Genomic DNA, 20690 nt, shown 5'->3' with positions numbered 1-20690 from the left:
TCCTCACCCTATCATTGGTCCATCCATTTCATGATCCTTACTGTAACGGGTCTCCTCCCATTGGTAAAAGTCCATAAAGAGTAGGGAGCTTTAGCCGAGGTGACAGTGGGCTATTGCTCCATTGTTTCCCTTAGCCTACTAGTAGTCCTTCAAGGATCCCCTTTTAGGACCCTTGCTAGTTTGAGCGGTAACAGGTCACTCTTTACCAGTGTTGCAAACATCTCGATAACATCACGATTTTATCTCGAAATCACGATTTTATGGCCTAGCCGATGTTTGCCGATTTTTAACAATATTTCTATGGTATCTTAATTTTGCCGATGTTTGCCGATTTTTACCGATATTTTCCCGATTTTCCCGATTTGTTGGTTTTCCAAACCCTTGCTGATTTTATCCCGATGGCGATGTTCGCAACATTGCTCTTTACCATTCCATTTTCATTTGCCCACATGTAGTGCTTTCCATTTTTGAAACTTGGGCCATTTATCAAATTGTCACGAAGTGATTATGATTCAAATCTTTGACACCTAAAAGCTTTGCCAATATGCGATTGGGAAGAAACATCAAATTTTAAACGCCATAGCTGTGCTTTGATATCACTTCAATCTTTAAATCAATTTATCCTTCAAATGAACAACTCTCTGTAAGTCATTACTGGTGTACTCGCAATAATCTTCCATATATTTGCATATCAATCAATAGAAATCTACAACTGACTACTATTTTTTATCCATTGCAATGTTCTTCACAAACACATCACTTAAAAAGCCGACGATGGCCACTACCTCTCATGACCTCACACTTTCACCTTGATATCAATTCTTGGCTTTATTAGCCAATTACCGAAAGGGGAAATTATATTCAATAAACATTCCCATGTGTAATTCTATTGTACAAATGGTCCCTTTATATACATATAGGTGACCATAATAACTATGTCATGATTTGACATTAGTTCAATCATCTCTGTAGCTATCTCAATATATTCATGAATCTCTCAACCAATATTCATCCCTAACATGTCTCCTTTCTCCTCATCTCTAATTCTTACATTAGACTTCTAGAATTGGTCTTCATCATTAACACATTACAAGTCCGTCATTAATTTATTAAACATCACAAGTAGGAGTTATTCCTCTGGAGTATAGCTAATATAGGTGCTTGTTTGCACTGATGTTTTTTCCTTATGCTGTGCATCATTTTTTGTTTTCTGCCATCATTTGGCCACCCTAAAGTTCTATTTATGAGATTCCCATCACTCCAATGGAGCAGAAAATTCGTTTCATGGCTTCTTGAAGATCGTCCAGGGACAGGGCATTAATTAAGCATATGCATCTTGTTGCCAAGGAAAAAACAAAATGCTCTTTGGTGAGTTTATGCTCAGAAAACTCATGCTTCATAAAGCCACCAATGGCCATGTTGGAGCTAAACTTGCTTACTTGGACATGTTGGCTATGTCAGCTATGTAGCTATAACTGATCAAGTCTCTGAACTCTAGGTGCAAATTAAGCACAACCATTGATACTGAACCAAATCCCAAGACATGCCTGACATTACTCTGTGTCTGTAGTCGCTGGTGTAAACATTGGTCTGTTAGGAGATAGTGTGGATGCAAGCTTGTATCTGTTGGACTAATGCTGGGCTATGGTTGTAGTAATTGAAGAAAAAGCACTGGTTGATACTAGAATAGATGTTGATGAAATGGTTGCAGAGTAGACCTTGTCCCATCCCGATGATCTGCAGGTTAATATTTTAAGCCTTGCATATTAAAGCTGATGTCCTGTCTGGTAGTGTTTCCTACATTGAGGATTTAAATTTATAATGCCACAAATTGAATGTTATTGAAACTTGAATGCAATATTTTGTTGTTATTTCAGAGTTGTGTGTCATGAAGTGGTATTTATGCATCTAGATATCCAGCAGTTTCTCTCTCACTTGTTAAGCACCTAATTTGCATTGTTACCATTAAAATAAAAAAGGTTGATCTGGTTGTTGTCATAATAAGTTGAGCCAAGCACTATGTGAACATTTGTGCCTGAGCTTTTTAATCATGTGCCGTGAGATATCTACTTAGTGAAACTTTGATACATTTAGCTGGTACACTTCTTAGAAGCCTTAAAGAAAGTTGTATGTGCAGAAAGTATATATATGATAAAAGAATGTTGTCGCAGGTCTTGTTGTCCCAGATGTTCCATTGGAAGAGACAACAAATCTGAGAAGGCTAACAGCTGCAAATAAAATAGAACTTGTACGTCTGACAGTGCAATTGTTTATTTTGCAGTTGATGTTAAAGTATCTTAGTACAATCGAATCCAATAATTTCTATATCAATGTTTGTCAATAATATTTTACAGTGAATATAAAGGTGTTTCTTACTGAAAATGTTAGTTTCCCAAATTTATTTTGAAGGAAACTGCAAATCAGTGCAAAAACTTTTATAATTGTGAATCAAACTAACAGATATGGAGATTCACATTGAAGTGGCACATTGCTTTTTTTGGTTGCATTGGGTGAATTCCTGATGTGGAAAAGAATCAGTGAATCTGCAAAAGGTTCTAATTGCTTAAAGTCTGCATATTTCCAGATAATATATTTTCCTAGGATTGTTAGCCAGGTCACAAGTTGTCAAAATATAAATTTGTCAGGTAGATTTCTTAGTTAGCAAAGCTGAAGAACAGGAAGAAAAATAAATTTATTATATGAATGTCCATGGTTCACCATACAAACAGTCGATGGATCATGGGACTGTCGGATACATCATGTGAAATACCCCAAAGGACTGCCTATGGCATCTCCAAATTAATTGCAAATTCCTAGAAATATTATTATATTAGGTTGAATAGAAATACAGTCAACTCAAACAGAAACTATTTGCAGACAGCGAATTAGAAATATGAACAAATGAAACGCAAAGATTGGGCAAGCTTTTGGGTTTTGCGTCTGATGTCTTTTCATACACATTGATCTAGGCATTTTATCCATTGTCATACTGCATGCTTTATATGGCATCATCATAATATGATATATAGAAAATCAGCTGTCAATACATTGCATTATTCATGATACCCTTTTAAACTCAAATTCTGTCATTTATGGGAAGATGAAAATTTTGTATGCAGAGCCAGGATTTTGGCAATAATCTTTTAGGAAACATTCAATACCTGATGAGCTGCCAGTTGGTGATCTTTTCAGGATCTCCAGCTTCTGGAATAAATAGAATATTTTCTCTGTTAATTAACTCCCCCAATGCTTTATTTTGAATTGCCTCAATGCATTCTTGTAGCAGATGAGGGCCCACAAAATTCCTGGTACCTTTGTAACACTCACACGAGAAACTGTCAAGTTGAGGAGACATTTTATTACTCATATGAAGTGTGTGATGCATCCATGGACAGGTATTGGTCACATATTGTGGTTTCTGACTTGGACAACCTATGAGGAACAATGCCCATACAGGTTTGGATGGATTCCTCACGTTCCTCTGTCATTGTTTGAGATGCAGAGATATGTTTATAATGATTATTTTGTTTGGAAATACTGCCTATACACCTGTCCATTTGGCTAAGGTACTGTGGTATGAGGGGTATATCTATGCTGTCAAAAACTAAAATCACATTGGACTTGCACTTGTTCTCATTTGCATCCACTTGGCAGGTTTTGAACCCTTGCTTTCCATTGATACAAGCCCAATCATCTTGCTACTTGCTACCAGTCACATTCTCGTGTGCTATGTTTATAATGATTAATAAATGCTTTCTCAATGTTGGCCTGTTGTGTTAGCCTACTCTCATCCACCTTAAGCACAAAGATACACTCAGTAGCCTTAGGTGCTAGAGTTTGAAAGAATGGCCTTGTCAGCTTATCACTGGTCCAAATCCTATGCAATTAGCCTGAATATGAGCCTCTTTTGCTTCTCTTATTTTTGTGATTTTGATGGTATACTAAATCTTGGCTGCTTGACTTTGAAACTCTTTGTTGAAGGGATGAAGCTGTAACCTTTCACCGATATCCTCTAGTTCTTCCAGGGCTGCTCTCTCACATCTTTTTCTAATTGTTGAAATTTCTATCCCAAAGCTCTGCAAAACGAAGATTGTCCTATTCGTAGTGTTGTTCCACTACCATGCCCACTATCCACCCCTTGTCACCTTATGGTCAAAGGAAAAGGTTCCATACTTAATGGATGGTATATGGGCAGCCAAGTTTAACCAAATTTGACAATTGAGCAAGGCTGTGGGGAGAGAATTGAAACCCCTCGAATCTGCGCTCAAAGCGCGCTTTGCTCAGAAGTGCTAGGGGAGCAACCTCCTGAGCGCACTCCCGATCGGTTCCCGTTTGGGAGTGCACTCCTGCAATTTTTTTTTTTGATTGGGGCAGCTTGTTGATTTTCTAGGGCATGTGCTAGAATTAGGTTTTTCTTCACCTGATAACCATTTCATTGATCAATTAGACATTAGTTTCACATAACATTAAATTCAATATCATTTAGACAACGATACAGAAGAAAAACATTAACAAATAGACATGAAATAGTAGTAAAGTAACCATGAAACAAAGAGACGAGACACACACAACCAAGGTGTTAAAATTGGAAACTAGGGCCAAATTCCTCCTTGGGACAACTCATTTGATGGAGATGATGATTGCATATTTATGCCCACACATGTGCCAATTGTTCAGGTCGACCACTTCATCATGTAGGCTCATGAAGCCCAATGGACGTAAATCTTCACCCCCAATGACGTGTATAAATACAAGTGCCCTCTCACCTCATTTGGCATCATCTGTTAGGTAAACTTGACTCAGGATAGAGTCAAAGTTGACCAAGGAACCCCAAGTCAAGTTTAAGGGGGGAATTGTTAGGTAAACTTGACTCAGGATAGAGTCAAAGTTGACCAGGTTAAACAGTGATGGTTTTAGGGCACATGGTATTGTGCACCCATAGTATTCTGCCCGTGGTATTATATGTAATGGAGCTTATAAAAGGTTGGAAGGACTTCATTGTACTGCAAGACCTGGAGGTGAGCGGTGAAGGTTCACTTGGTCGAATTAGCCAGGGTTTTGGCCAATGCTAATGAGATCTTATTAGGTTGGGTTTTTCCCCAGATTTGGGGTTTTCCCGGATAAACATTTGTGTTTATGTGTTTATGGTTGTTGCTGGTTATTTTTATATTTATTCCTCAGTAATTATTGATCTTACTTTGACTCTATCTTGAGTCAAGTTTACCTAACATCATCATCGCACACATTTCTTCTCTCCCCTTCTCTCATTGGTTCATACAACGATTGGGCAGATCTTCTCTCTCTCACACGTGTGGTGTTGAAATTTCTAAGTATTACCCGTTAGAAATTTTATCTGTATTCTCTGGTTTATTTCGCCTACTTGTTTACTTACTAACAAGTTATTTAACCATATAAACACTAAAATAAACACAATACAGTGTCAACCATCTACAGATAAACAACTAAAAGAAATAGACAAACACACAAGGGACATCGTTATTTTTGGACAATCGTCCTCGGAAAAACCCAACTTGGGAAAACTGGTGCAACAATTCTGAGGGTTATATTATTATGTAGTCTTTCTGAGTACAACTGGGTGCCAAATTGGCTCACCTGACAGAGAAAAATAACCGACAGTAATACCTCTCTATTAGGAAGCAGATATTCAGAAAATCTGCCCCACGAAACCCTCTCCAACACAACTGAAGCACTGCATCAGCCTTCCTGGCCTCTATGTCAGCCCTGTGAGGCACTGCACAACCTCTACGGTCCTCTGCGTCACTCCTGCTGCCCTCTGCATGGATGACACAGGCCCTTTTGGCCTCTGGTCTATCTTAGCTAGCCTCTGCGTGGCCTGCTTTGGCTTCTGTGTCAGCCTCTCTGCCTGTGCGCTGGTCTCTCTACACTATCTCTGCCTCTCTGTCCAGTATTCACTGCCCCTCGCTGTAAATTGATCACTGATTCGACTTTTCTTAGCAAACCCCGCCCTAGAAAATCGAATGACTGATCACTCTGGCGTGTTCTCCAACTGACCCCCAAGCCTTCTCTTATACTTTTCCTGTTGGTCCTTCAACGACTGAGATTACATCTCTAATCAACCTCTAAGATTAGATTTGGCTTGATCCATGCCTTTTGGAACTTTCTAATCCAGTTTTATATTAATACCCATTAATATTTTATTTTTCCTAAGTTTAGACTTAGGAATTCTATTAAAAATATTAATTATTTTAATATCTTCCAAACGGGGTAGAATCTGCCCAAACCATTTCTGGGGCTTGGAGATCTTATGTGCTTTAGCCTCTCCACCAATTTTCATGGCTAGAGCACATCCGATGCTACCCGAAATCAACATGTGGCCGAATTTTAGGATTGTTGCAGGAGTTTGATCAATGTTGACCAAGCACTTTGACTCATCATTTGACTGCAATTTTTGTGGGAGAATTTCGTTTTTTGCAAGCTATATAGTTTGGCATAGGAATCGAGAATTTCTGGGCACTTTGACCGTAGGGCTGATTGCAGAGTTGACTGCAAAGTTGACCAAGTTTGACCACAGTTTTCAGGGCTATTTTGGGCTGAATTTGACCACTTTATCAGGCCAAGTTTGACTAGGTATGATCGAGCTCCAAAGAGGAAGATTTGCTGCTACATTGACCATCTTTGACTTTCTGGTTAGGGCTGAATTTGACTCCAGTTGACTGCAGATTTGACAGGGCTGTTTTGACTTGGATTTGGCAAGTCAACTTTGACATTTTGTACTCTCTCTCTCTACTGAACATTTTGATATAATAATAAGAAGAATTAATTAAAGGGTTTTCCCCACATTTTGGTTTTTCCTTGGCATCTGCCAAATCTGGTGTCCTCTTGTCTTGGCTTGTCTTCTGCATTTCATTTTATGTTCTAAACTTCTATCTACTGTCATTGTCAATGTGATTTATCGTTAATGTAACTACTATTTGGAAAATTAAATTGAAATTGTCATTGGGTTGCTAAAAGAACATTGAAGTAATTGTGCTAAGCATAGAACATACCATTGTTAACTAAAATTAACATGGTATTAGAGCTTAGGTGAAGACAAAGCCCAAGCAAGAGAGAGAAAAGCAATCACTAAGGGAGAGCTGTTAGACAAGATTATTGGACTAGCTTCAATGGCTACTACATCTTACTTCAAATTTGAGGATAAGCTCAAGGACAAATCTGACTATCATGCATGGAAGATGACTTTGGATTTAACTTTGGAAGAGCATGATGCCATGGACTATGTGCAGGGAAGAGTGGTGGAGCCTCCTTCAAATGCACCTGTTGCTGCAAAGATGAAGTACAAGAAAGGTGAGGTCAAAGCTAAAAGAATTATCATAGACTCCATTCAAAAGCATTTGGTTGCCTATATTTTTGATTTGGGAACATCTAAGGAGATGTATGATAAGTTGATTGGGATGTTCAAAGTAAACAATGCAGATCAAACCCTCTTTCTCAAGAACAAGTTGAAAGACATCAAGATGGATAAAGGGGAGCCTATCCAATCCTACTTGATGAATATCACACAAATCAAGAATGACCTTCTATCTATTGGAGAAGTTATTGTTGAGAGGGAGCTCACTCTCATTGCACTTGGAGGTCTTTCGAGAGCATGGGATGTGTTTAACACAACCATTCTCAATAATGACAGGATTCCTAGTTTTGATGAATTATTGGCTAGATGCACTCAAGAAGAGACGAGGATGATGGAGAGAGACACGCCTTGAAATGGAAATGAACGTTCTGCTTTCTTTGCTCATGCTAAGAGGAAGAATAATGCTGGTTCAAGGAGACAGGGTCAAGGGCTCAAGCAGGGATTCAAAGAAGGAAGAAAAGGAAGGTGCTACAATTGTAAGAAGTTCGACCACTATGCTAAAGAGTGTTCTCACAAGAAGAATTCTCCAAGGGATGATGATAACAACATCCACAACAATTTCAAAGGCAATGGCAATCAAAGGAACAACAGGTTCAACAATAAAAGAAAGAGGAATGCTCCTGCTGCTTGATATGGAAATGGTCGATCTCCCAAAAGGACGAGAGATTCCATGTACGGGGAAAGAAATGTTGTAGAAAAACAAACGAAATTTTATCTTATTTTTGCTCCATCTATTGCCTCTCCTTCGGATACTTTGGATCATTGGTTGATTGATAGTGGAGCCTCAAGGCACTTCATTGGGTACAAGGAGGCCCTCTCAAATTTGGTTGAAAAGAAGACTAATTTGGAGATCATACTTGGAGATAATGCCACCTATCCCGTGAAAGGGATAGGCACTGTCACTCTTCACTTAAATCAAGGTCAAACCATTCATCTACAAGAAGTATTGTATGTACCTGATTTGAAGAAAAACCTGGTGTCTATTTCTGCAATGGAAGATAAAGGCTTCAAGGTAGCATTCATTGATGGAAAGGTACGTATTTGACAAAGAAACCCTAAAGATGCATTTACACTTGGATTTATGGTTGAAGGTCTGTCTCAAGTTGGGGGAAGTCTTTTGGGAGCCTTGACTTGCGATACTTATTTTCAATATGAATTATAGCACCGAAGATTTGCTTACCTTCATTACAAAGCCTTACCTGGGGTAAAGAAGATGGTTACAGGTATGCCCGAGTTATGAATCATGAAGGAGTTTCTCAAGGTTGTGCAACTGGGAAACTTACGAGGATACTTATCCTATGTAATTTTTGTGGATGATTTCCCTCGCAGAACATGGATCTATTTCTTGAAGAAGAAGGATGAAGTGTTCAAATGATTCGTGTTACCCACCATTTTGTGGGTGATATCCCTAGGAGAAATTTTTTCTCCAACATAGTCCTCAACTGGTAGCCAGCAGTCCCTCGCGGCCACCAACTAGCTCGTTGTGCCATTTCTCCGCCACCTAAACCAGCGATGTGGTCCCTCACCCATCTGCCATGATCATATGTTTGAAGGTGGGCCTTCCGAACCTAAAGGTATGCCTTGTCATTTGGTAATTGAGTATTGTAGTTTGCTTATCATGGACACTTTTGGGCATGGATTAATGGGGGGATTCGGCAGAAAGAATGGGCTAGGTCTGTGCTCTTGTCCCCTAGACCCTAAGTTGCACGAAATGCTGAAACGTTTCAGAGTTTCCAAAACATGTATGATTAGAAATGTCACCTCCCAAAAATGGAAACGCCTACTGAAATGTCAGTCGAAAAGCCATATATGTATATATAAAAAATATATATATATAAATAAATAAGTGAATAACATATTATGTTGCAAGGAAAAAGGTAATAATACCCATAGATGACAATTTAGAAGGAAAAACAAGTCTATATTAACTATCAAGATGATTACATGATGGTCGAGTTTCGGCCAAGTTTCGGAGTTTCAGGTACGGGTACGGCCCGAAACATCGGGTTCCTAGAAGTTTCGTGCAACATAGCCTAGATTCCTTTTGGATGTTAACCTTGGATTCTAGTCCCGTGAGATCTCTTTTATTGACCATTTGGCTCTGGGGATGGTACTTCATGGGAAACCCTGAGTTTGGTTGTGTGGTCTAGCTCTCTCATCCACATGTATTGCCCCCTTTCCACTCATTATAACCCCATTCATCATTTCTCCCACCTAGGTCCACATTCCTCCACTGGGTCCACATAGGGTTAGCCTTCCTCCTCCCCTTGCCCACACCTTGGGCCAAGCTTGGAATTAATGCCCCGAAGGTTGATGCAGCTAAAAAGAAAAGTAAAATCATAGTTGGCCACATTCAACAGGAAATGTACCACAAAATGCATAATATGGTAAAGACAAACACATTTAGCACTTGTGCAAAAGCCAATACATGAGCTCTACCCCATCATGGCCATCAACCTCCTTAATCATATAGGAACCCATGATTGTCCCAACCCCTAGTGGGAAATGAACCGCCCTACCTTAAAAGGGGGTATCCATCGCTATATCTCACACATCACGCTCTTACCCCTTGAGCCCTGAGCAGTTAATTAAAGAAAAATCATAAAAGGAAAAAGGAATATAAAGAAAGGTGGAAAAATCAAGGCCAAGTCACCTCATGTACCACGATTTCTCCCTCCTATACATTATATACCGAAGTGTGGGCTTCCCCTTTACTAGTTATCCTTGTACCCCAACATGTGGCCGAGGGCTGCCCCTTTTCATTCCCTATACCATTCACCTCTTTACCATATGCCACCACTTTTTGAAGGATGTACCTCAGACATATTTTCCCCTTTAGAAGTAGAAACCACCTAATAGGATACTTGGTTAACCCCATTTGGAGCTTGGAGACATTAGCGCATGCCGAAGCACATTATGGAAGGGCAGGCCATTATGAAGTCTCCACCTGTTGTCCATGGTTTGTAAGCTCTTTACTCGATTTCCTTGATGACTTGTTGTGCTGGAAGGCTAGGGGACGCATTGGATCTTATGCAGGATTGCAGATGGTCTCCATCTTCTGTTTGTTCTCCCTATATAGGATCCTAACCCTCCATAGGGCTACATTGGCACATGTAAGGTGTGTGTTGAGAGCCATGGGCCTCAACAACAGTAGAAAATAATCCATGGATCCCCTGAGATGTTCAAAGATTACTCGAGATTCACTTATTGGATGAGGAAGATGCACTTGGTTCACCTTTGCCCAGCCAACCCCACAGTTGTGCCATGTACTTGGCAGATGACCCAAGACTTGTATGCCGATGTGGCATCATTTACACCATCATCTGAGCCCTTACAGATGGTCTACAAGCATCTTCGACTTACTTGAATACTCATGCATTATTGATTATTCGACCTCTTGGGAGACTAAGTCAACTAACACGGGGATTCGGGATTCGACGGATATGGGGATTCAAGTGTCGGATATGGACACGTTGACCCCCCGGAACAGGACATGTTCGGATACATTATATATTATATTAAAAATTAGATATTTCTTATGCAAATTCTCATTCATGATACAAATTCATTGATTCAAACATAGATCTTCATCTAGATGTAAGTTTTACAAAGTAACATTATGCATAGAAAATTACAAATACAATTGTGACATAAATGATAAATGATAAATTATAAATTTATAATACATATTCAATTCATCAATGATCCAATAGGAGAAAGACAAGATAGTAAGATAAAGATATTGTAGTTTTCTCATTAAGTCATCAAAATCAAAATGTGTTACTATTTACATAGGTAGTGCAATGCCAATGGCAAATAGAAATAGCAAATACAAAACAACTACAACTACAAGTCTACAAGCCTCAAGGTAGTAGGTAGCTCATGAATCATGAGTCATCAATCCTCATAGTCATAATCAAAATCAGCATCACTGTTCTCATCATCATGGTCACCACTGCTCTACTCTGCTGCTAAGTCACCAGATTCGTCCAAAACCATCTGCGAATCCCGAATCCGGCGAATTTGACACGATTCGGTCCGGATTCGTGTCCAAATCACGGGACACGTCGTGTCCGAGGGCGTCTCGATTTTCAGGGACGTGTCACGATTTTAGGACACGTGTCCGGTTTTCAGGACACGCTAAGCTCAGCGCAGGTATAAAAAAAGGTCTGTTTGTTCATAAAAATTGTCATTTGGGAAATGATTTGTGCTGTTGGCGACTTGGCAAGTGATTTGCGCTGTTGGAGAAAGGAGTAAAGGCTTAAAGCATTCAGCAAGCTGCAAGGAGAATCGACCAGGTAAGTTGAAAGTTCTATCTCACTGTTTGTTTATGGTATTGGTTCATAACTTCATTGGTTTACGTTTACGGTTTAGTAGATGGACCGTAGGTCCCTATCACACTTGACGTTGCTAGATAGTAGAGCCTTGATGTGGAAAAGCCCCGTGAAGGTTCTCTGTTCCCCTCCCGTAGCAGGCCAACCACAAAAAACAGTACGCCGATGGCTACAACGAGCCACTGTAAGAAATTGAGGCACTGGTTATCTTGCTTGCCCGATAACCATATTCCTGTACCGATTATGGGGATTGACAATAGCAGCGCAATGCCATTTATAGCTCCAGTTACCTTGTCTTTCGCCATTTTCTCAACTTTTCACTCTACAACCGTCATAGACATGGGACACCTCATTGATTTTACACAGTATTCCAGAAACTCTCAACATCAACCTTCATAAACATTGAACACCTCACTAATTCACACTGCACAGATAACATTTCCCTCGGCTAAGATATTTTAATTTATGTTGCTGGCAGTTGCTCGACGGCTCGTCCTTAAGTTAAAACACAAGGCATGCATTGTTTGGATTTTGGAAATTATTTAAGTAACTTTAGCTCTCCAACGGTCACTTTTTTAAGGAGCCCCTTCTAGGCCTATAAAAGGAGACTCATTATACCTCCATGATTGAGCTTTTACGTATGAACAAGTAAAACTGTAAAAGACTTTACATCTGAATTTTTCGGCATACCCTAAGGCACAACACAGGCATCCAGAAGAGAGGGTTTAGGTGTGTTTGGTGGCTTAGGATTGTTTTGTGGAAAGTTTATTACAGGGCTTTCGAGCAAAGTTTCTAACTGTCATTCTTGATAATCTTCAGGACCTATTTCAGAACAGAATATCAGTCTCAAGGAGAGCAAAGTCTCAAGACGACTTTAGGCTTTTCTTTAGGCATCCTTTTAGGTCTAGGACCAATCTAGTTAGGGCTTAGTTTCAGGTCTGTCTAGGTATTTTGATGATTGTTTTAGGGCAGCGTAGGTTCATGATTATCATTTAGGTTTGATTAAGGTCTCTGACCTGTTCATTTAGGATCCAAAACAAGTTTTAAGATTATGAAAGAATATTCAACTGAAGCTGAAACCGTGACCAGCCCATACCTTGATCTCACCTGTAAAATACAGCTACCAGTACCATCTCATATTGATATAAATTATAAATTTATAATGATAATTTACAGTGCTGTTCAGTGTTGGATTGATGGAAACATCAATCCAACAGTCCCTTAATTTATATTTCTCACAGTTTTACAGCAGTTTGTATATGATTTTCATTTTTTATTTACAAATTTGTGCATGCTTTGTAATTGTAAGTTTGTTCATTTTTTTTACAGGTCTGAGGTAACAGTGTTCATGGCTGAATCAAAGGCAGCAGCAGTTAGGGGGCAAAGGAAGGGCAAGAATGTCATGGGTAGAGATGCCCTTCCTCCCCCAATATCATCAGAGTCTGCTGCAAGTAATGTTCAGGGAAGAGAACTTAAAGACAATGATAAATATCCATTGTGGAAATATGTCACAAGAGAGGATGGGCCAGACAGCAAGGGAAAGGGAGGAGGGAATGTGCAATGGAAATGCAATTTTTGTAACATTTCTTTCAAAAGCACATATTACCGTGTGAAAGCACATTTGTTGGCTTTACCTGGTTGTGGGATTGGATTTTGTAAAGCTATTAATTCACAAAAGAGAAAAGAATTGCAAAAGGAGGCCAATGTTGGTATGGAACATGTGGCACTGGCTTCAAAATCAAAAATAGCCAAGAATGAAGACCCCCTTCCATTTTTGAGGAAATCCAACACCAAATTTCCATTTGAGAGTTCTACTTCTACTGGGGGACAAGCATCAAAAAGAAGATCACTTGGTCCAATGGACAAGATTTTCCAAAAAGAGAGACGGGAAGAGCTTGATCTCACCATTGCCTTCTTCTTCTATCAAAACTTCATATCATTTAATGTTGCACGTTCACCTTTATTTGTTGAGATGTGCCGAGCTCTAACTCAAGGGGCTCCAGCAGGGTATGTGCCTCCTGGGTCAGAGAAGCTAAGAACCACATTGTTGACGAAGGCCAAAAAAGAGGTGCAAAAAATGCTTGAGCCTATTGTGGCAACATGGCCAACATCTGGGGTTAGCATTGTTTCTGATGGATGGACAGATCCAGCACGACACCTAATCATCAACTTCATGGTGTCTTCCTTGAATGGTTCAGTTTTCATGAAAGCAGTGGATACACTTGGCGAATACAAGGATGCACAATTTATGGGTGAGTTATTTATTAAAGTTGTTGAAGATGTAGGTGTTGAATCTTGTGTGCAAATCATTACAGATAATGCACCTGTTTGCAAGGTTGCTAGCATGATTGTGGAAGCTAGATATCCACAAGTGTTTTGGACACCTTGCATTGTCCATTCATGGAACTTAGCACTGAAATCCATTGCTTTTGATGTGCTTTGGATTGGAAGCATTATTGAGGATGCAAGACATATCCGTAACTTTGTGCAAAATCATACAAATGCCCTCACTATCTACAAGGAGTACAACAATCTATCATTGTTGAAGATTGCTGATACACGGTTTGCATCTTCATTCATGATGTTGAAGAGGTTGAGGGGGGTCAAGACCGCTCTTGGGTCCATGGTTATTTCTGAGTTTTGGTCTTTTTGGAGAAAGAAAGATCAGGGAGCCTCTAAAAGGGTGAAGGACACAGTGCTAGATGATGCTTGGTGGGAGAGGGTAGATCTAATTATTCGGATCATGGACCCTATCATTTCTTTGCTTCGAGTTGCAGATACAGACAAACCCATCCTAGGAGAGGTTTATGAGGGATGGGATTCCATGATTGAGTCTGTGAGGAGCATTATTCTACAGAGTGAGTGCCCCGAGTATGAGACATCAGCCTCTGCCTTCTGTGATACCATACAGGATATTCTTGTCAGCAGATGGGACAAGAATTGTACACCTTTACATTGTTTGGCTCACTCATTGAACCCCAAATACTACAGCCATGAGTGGTTGAGTGGTGGACCTTCCCGCAGATTCCCTCCTCACATGGATGGTGAAATCTCATAGGGGAGGAAAGAGGCATTCAAGCGGATTTATCAGGATAGTGCATTGCTTGCTGAGGTGGAGGATGCCTATGCAGAGTTTTCCACTGGCAGTGGTCGATTTGGAGGTTATGATGTGATTAGAGACAAGGGGCTTAAGAAGCCCTATTCTTGGTGGGCAAATCATGGGGCAACAAGCCCTCCTCTTCAGCAGTTAGCCATGAGGCTCCTCTCTCAAGTGACTTCATCCTCTTGTTGCGAGAGGAATTGGAGCACATATGGGAATTTGCATAATGTGAAGAAGAGCAGGCTTGAGCAGTCTAGGGCAGAGACAATGGTGTATGTGCACACCAACCTTCCTCTTATTTACAGGCAAAGGGAAGAGTGGTTGAGGGGAAAGACAAAGATGTGGGATGTCTTTCCTGATGATATGGGTCTGGACACCACTATTGAGTTGGCATTGGCCAACATGGATCTCAGTGATCCAACGCTAGACCCTGTTAGTTTTGATGACTTAGAGGGGTCAACCTCCATACCAGCAGATGCAGAGGCGACTATGGATACAGGGGAGGAGGAGGATGCACAGGAGAGCAGTGGGGACCATGATGATGGGGACAGTGATGCTGATTCTGATACTATTGCTGATTGATGCCTTGAGGCTTGTATACCTGTAGACTGTAGTTGTTTTATATTTTCTATTTCTATTTGCCATTGGCATTGCACCAACACTACCTATGTAACACATTTTGATTTGATGACTTAATGAGAAAACTACAGTTGTCAGTGTGTTTATCTTACTATCTTGTAGTTGTAAGTTGTCTTTCAATTATAACTTATGAATTATGAATCATGATTTAAATTTTTAATAGATTTATCATTTATGTGACCAGTACCACTGACATTTATTTGAATTTTGTATGTACTATGCATGCTAATGCCTAATAGCTATAGATGAAGATCTATGTTTGAAATCAATAAATTTGTATCATTAATTAAAATTTGTGTAAGAAATATGATAATATCTATTTTTTAATATATATATATATTTAAATATATCTATATATATATATATATATTTTTTTTTTTTTTAATAAAATAATATATAACGTGTCCTAACGTGTCCTGTTCCGGGGGGTCAGCGTGTCCGAATCCGACACCACGAATCCCGAATCCTACGTGTCTCGAATCCCTGTGTCAGGTCACTTAGCTCTGCTGCATCCTCCTCCTCTGTATCCCAAGTCATCTCTGCATCTGTTGGTGTGGAAGATGACCCCTCTATAGTATCACCATCATCAATTCTGACAGGCTCTAACACTTAATGTTGCTTGAATCTCCTTGAAAATGCTCCCACACCCTTTGCTCCTTGCTCCCAAACACCCACAAACCCACAACAAACCAAACAAGTGAATGTGCAAATAGAATGGGGAAATACGCCTTTATAACACTACGTGGGTTCTTGATTTCCGGATTCGAAGTGTCATGATCGAGACATGTTGCGGATTCGAAGTGTCCCAATTTTCAGACACGAATTTGCGCGAATCGTGTTTGATTCGCCGGATTCAGGACATGTAGGGCCTGGGGGACGAATCCGGTTTCATAGTTGGGAGGCTTATTATTTTATTTATGAGCTAGTTTGGTGGGCTTGTCACCAGTAGATAGTTATTTGCACATTATTTTAGTTGATGGGCTAATATAGGCTCAAATTAGGTAATTCAAACACCTAATGGGTGTATAAGTAGGAGAGACATGAATTCGTGTGTATCATCACTTTGGATTGGATCATATTCTCTCTGGAGAATTTCACGTTTCTTTCTTGGAGGACGAATTGGAGTATGGATGAATTTTGATGTTTAGATTGGATTTTCTTATCTTGGAGCTTCTTTATTGGCAAATTATGATGGTTGGATATGATCTCTTACATGTAAGTACACACATTTAATGCTATTCTTGTTTTACTTTGTCATATTCATTGGAATGATATTTTCGCTATACTAAGGCTAATCGCTGCATTGCATGATTGCGAAACTGTGGGATTATTGTTTCTATATAGCATCTCTCAATGTCTGGGCCATATATGTTGAATGAAATCTCCTAGGGATAATTCTACCGTTGAATTTATTTTGATAAGCCATCTCTTTTTGCAAAGCGAAATATAAAGCTTTAAGGTCACTTCTTCTTGTCTTAAAGGTCAAGCAAAGTAGTCCTTGAGGCCTCCTTGACCGAGAAACAAAGTCATTTCTCATCATTCTCCTAGACTCCATTCTCCCCAAGGGATTAGGCATTGGTCTACCAATAGGCGGTCACTCAAAGAACCATTTTTCTTCACCTTTCCCCTTTTCTTCTAGGTCTAGCCAAGTTCGGTCACCTAGGGAATCACTTTCCCAACAAAGTAGCCATAGAAAAAATTTGATCTCCTAGCCTCTACTGTGCTAGTGTGTCCTCGAGGTCTCCAAATTTGAAGAAATCCAATGGTGGGATTGTGAGGTATCCCAAGCCCTAGCTTTGAGATCAAACTTTGCCCTGGTGTTCCCTAGGCTAGTACCTCATAGGATCAATTTGACACCTTTAAGTGGAAATTCTTGTTTTGATCCTTTCCCCTTCCTTGTCTGGGTTAAGATCATCATTGGTTGCTAGACTCCATCCCCTTATCCTAGGTTGGGTCTACTTGGTCCAGTGTGGTCCCATACCTTTGAAAAGTTAATTCTTTAAGAACCACTTGGGAAATCAAGTTCAATAAGGATTTTAGGGATTGGGAAACTCCTTTACAAGGCATATTCCTCTAACCTAGCCCTTAAATCCTCACCTCCTTATCCTAGAAAGCTTTGTACCTTGCTTGAAAAGCAAGCAAGCTCCACTCTCAACCTCCTTCTAGGAAAAGGATCATTAAGGTCACTTCACATCCATTTGTTGACTCATCTTTCACAAGCGACTTTCCATATATCGGGTCTCCTCCCATCTCTAAAAGTCCGTAAAGAATAGGGAGTCTTAGCTGAGGTGACAATGCCTTAAGTCTCCATTGTTGCCCTTGACCTTTCAGTTGTCCCTTTAGGAGTCCCTTTTAGGCCCCCTGCTAGTTTGAACGGTGACAGTTCGATTCTTTCAAAGCCTTGTTGGAAAGTCAAAGAGGGAAGAAGATCAAAATATTGAGGACCGACAATGGAACCAAATATGAATCAAAGGAATTCAATGAATTTTGCATAGAGGCTGGCATTAAGAGAGAGACAACTGTTCCATACACTCCTAAACAAAATGGAATTACTGAAAGAAAGAATTGAGCAATCATGGAAGCCACCCGTGCCATGTTCCATGATAAATGTCTACTGAAGTTCTTATGGGGAAACGCTGCCAACATTTCCGTGTATGTTCAAAATAGGAGCCCACATCAAGCACTGGATTTCAAGACACCCGAAGAAGTTTTCACTGGTAAGAAACCTGATGTTTCTCATTTTAGAATATTTGGTTGTGTCGTCTATTTTCATGTGCCTAAAGAGAAAAGAAACAAGTTAGAAGCATATGGGAAGAAATCAGAATTTCTGGGCTACAGTGAAAATTCAAAGGCATATAGAATCTATGTGCCTGGACAAAGAGATGTGGAAGTTAGCCATGATATCACCTTTGATGAAGACACTGCGCTTGGGAAGGCGAAAGATCTCCCCATTCCAAGAAAGGATAATGATGCTGCTGCAGAAAAGCAGGATGAACCTCCGACATATGAGCCTATGTTTGATGGATCCCATTGTTCCACCTTCTGGTGATTTCTCTACCTTAAGAAAAAGACCTTTGTGGCTCAAAGATACACTTGAAGATGCTGAAAGACATATTGCTCCAAGAGGGGCATTCCATGAAAGTAAGAAGCCGAACAAGTATCAAGGGTATTTAGTTGCTATGAGTACTATTGTTCAATCCGAGCCATGTACGTTTGAATAAGCTGTAAAGCTCCAAGTCTAGAAGGATGCGATGAATGAGGAATATGAATCTATCATGAAAAATGATGTGTGGGATGTGGTGCCTAGATTGAAGGACAAGTCCGTAATCACCTCAAAATGGCCATACAAAATTAAACATGGAGCTGATGGGAGCACTGAAAAATATAAGGCCAGGTTCATTGCTCGAGGCTTATCTCAAAAGGAAGGAGTAGATTATGATAAGATATTTGCAGCAGTTGCCCGATATACCACTCTCTGATCGATTATTGCTCTCGCTGCCTCTCAAGGATGGAGCCTACATCAAATGGACGTTAATACTGCTTTCTTGCATGGCTCACTTAAGGAGGAAGTCTACTTGGAACAACCTCAGGGGTTCGAAGTACAAGATCGAAGGACACACGTATGCAGGTTGAAGAAAGCCCTCTATGGGTTAAAGCAAGCCCCTAGGGCTTGGTATGAGAGGATTGATTCTTATGAAGATGTGATTTACAAGGAGCGATGCTGATCTTAACCTATACTTCAAGGTTGAAAAGGACATGCCTCTCATTTTGGTCCTTTGTGTAGATGATCTCTTTCTAACAGGTGCAAACCCTCTCATTTATTAATGTAAGAGGGAGTAGGCTTTTAAATTTGAAATGAAGGACCTAGGTCTGATGCATTACTTCCTAGGCTTGGAGGTCTGGCAAAAGCCAGGTGAGATTTTCCTTTCTCAAGGAAAATACATTGTGAAGCTGCTCAAGAGATGTGGGATGGTGGATTGCAATTCTGTGTCTACTCGGATGGAACTTGACTTCAAGAAGCTATGTGGAAGTGCTGCTGGGCCCGAATTGGCAAACCCTTCCAAGTATCGACAACTTGTGGGGGCCATGATGTTCTTGGTAAACTCCCAACCAGATATATACTTCGCTGTGAATACATTGAGTCAATTTATGGTTGAACCTCATTGCGTACATTGGATTGCTACTAAGAATCTCTTGAGATATCTCTGTGGCATAATCAACTATGGATTGAGATACATTGCCAGGAATTTGAGGCTACATGGATATACTAATGCTGATTGGGCTAGTAGTGTCATGGATCGTAAGAGCACGTCTAAATGTTGCGTCTCATAGGGATATGTGTCAATTTCTTGGATGAGTAGGAAGTAAAAACTGGTTGCTCTAAGCACAGCCGAGGCCGAATACATGGTTGTTAGTATGGCCTATTGTGAAGCTATTTGGTTGAGGAAGCTCTTTAGTGAGCTATTTGAGCATGTGCTAGATACCACTGTGATCTATTGCAACAACCAGAGTGGGATTCGCGTTTTAGAGAATCTTTTGTTCCACGACTGCTCCAACCACATTGATATTAGGTACCACTTTATCCGGGATATGGTACAACATGGAGCAATAAGGCTCCAACACATCAGGATTGATGAGCAGGTCGCAGACATCCTCACGAAGCCTTTAGGGAAGGTCAAATTCTTAGCCTTCTGAGAGAGACTGGGTGTCGTGGAAAGACCCTCCCATGAGGGTCCCGCTTGAGTTGGACATTGAGCTTTGGGAGCTCTTGGGGGCTTGGGGTACTTCTTGGAGCTATGAGCGACCATAGGGTGAGTGGTTCACCTTTCCCTATTGGTGCACTTTGTACAGGGTGAGTGGTTCACCTTCCCATGTGTACTCCATGATGGTTGACATATGTGTAGGGTGAGTGTTCCACCTTCCTCTACAATTGACATATGCATAGGATGAGTGGTTCACCTTCTCCTATGGCATATGAGTAGGATGAGTGGTTCACCTTCTCCTGTTGATACCCTAACATACATCTTACCCATGTAGTCCGGGACTCATTGGAAATATATCTCATCTGGCCAATGAGTTGGGAAAAATAGATAGGGACCATAACACTACTAATGGACGCATTGTGTACTTGTCTTATTCCCTGTGTCTAGGATGATGGTGTTCAACAACTTGATCTGGGATCATGTTTGATTGAGGTTCTACCTCTAGATTGAGATGAGATGAGATA

The 20690-nt window shown here is 40.3% G+C and overlaps 1 protein-coding gene across 1 annotated transcript in view; it reads left to right on the top strand.

Moving 5' to 3' along the window:
- The window catches only part of LOC149240554 (tryptophan synthase alpha chain-like), a 241107-nt gene that overhangs the window by 176680 nt on the left and 43737 nt on the right, over window positions 1-20690 (top strand). The window contains exon 5 of the mRNA XM_089373754.1: window positions 2172-2248. Within this exon, the coding sequence (XP_089229880.1) occupies window positions 2172-2248 (77 nt within the window). The remainder of the gene's footprint in view (window positions 1-2171; window positions 2249-20690) is intronic.

This window comes from Pinus tabuliformis, chromosome 8 (assembly GCF_031772625.1).
Source record: "Pinus tabuliformis cultivar Carrire ecotype Pingquan chromosome 8, CPIR1, whole genome shotgun sequence".
NCBI classification, from domain to species: domain Eukaryota; kingdom Viridiplantae; phylum Streptophyta; class Pinopsida; order Pinales; family Pinaceae; genus Pinus; species Pinus tabuliformis.
This window is presented reverse-complemented; position numbering and strand designations above follow the sequence as displayed.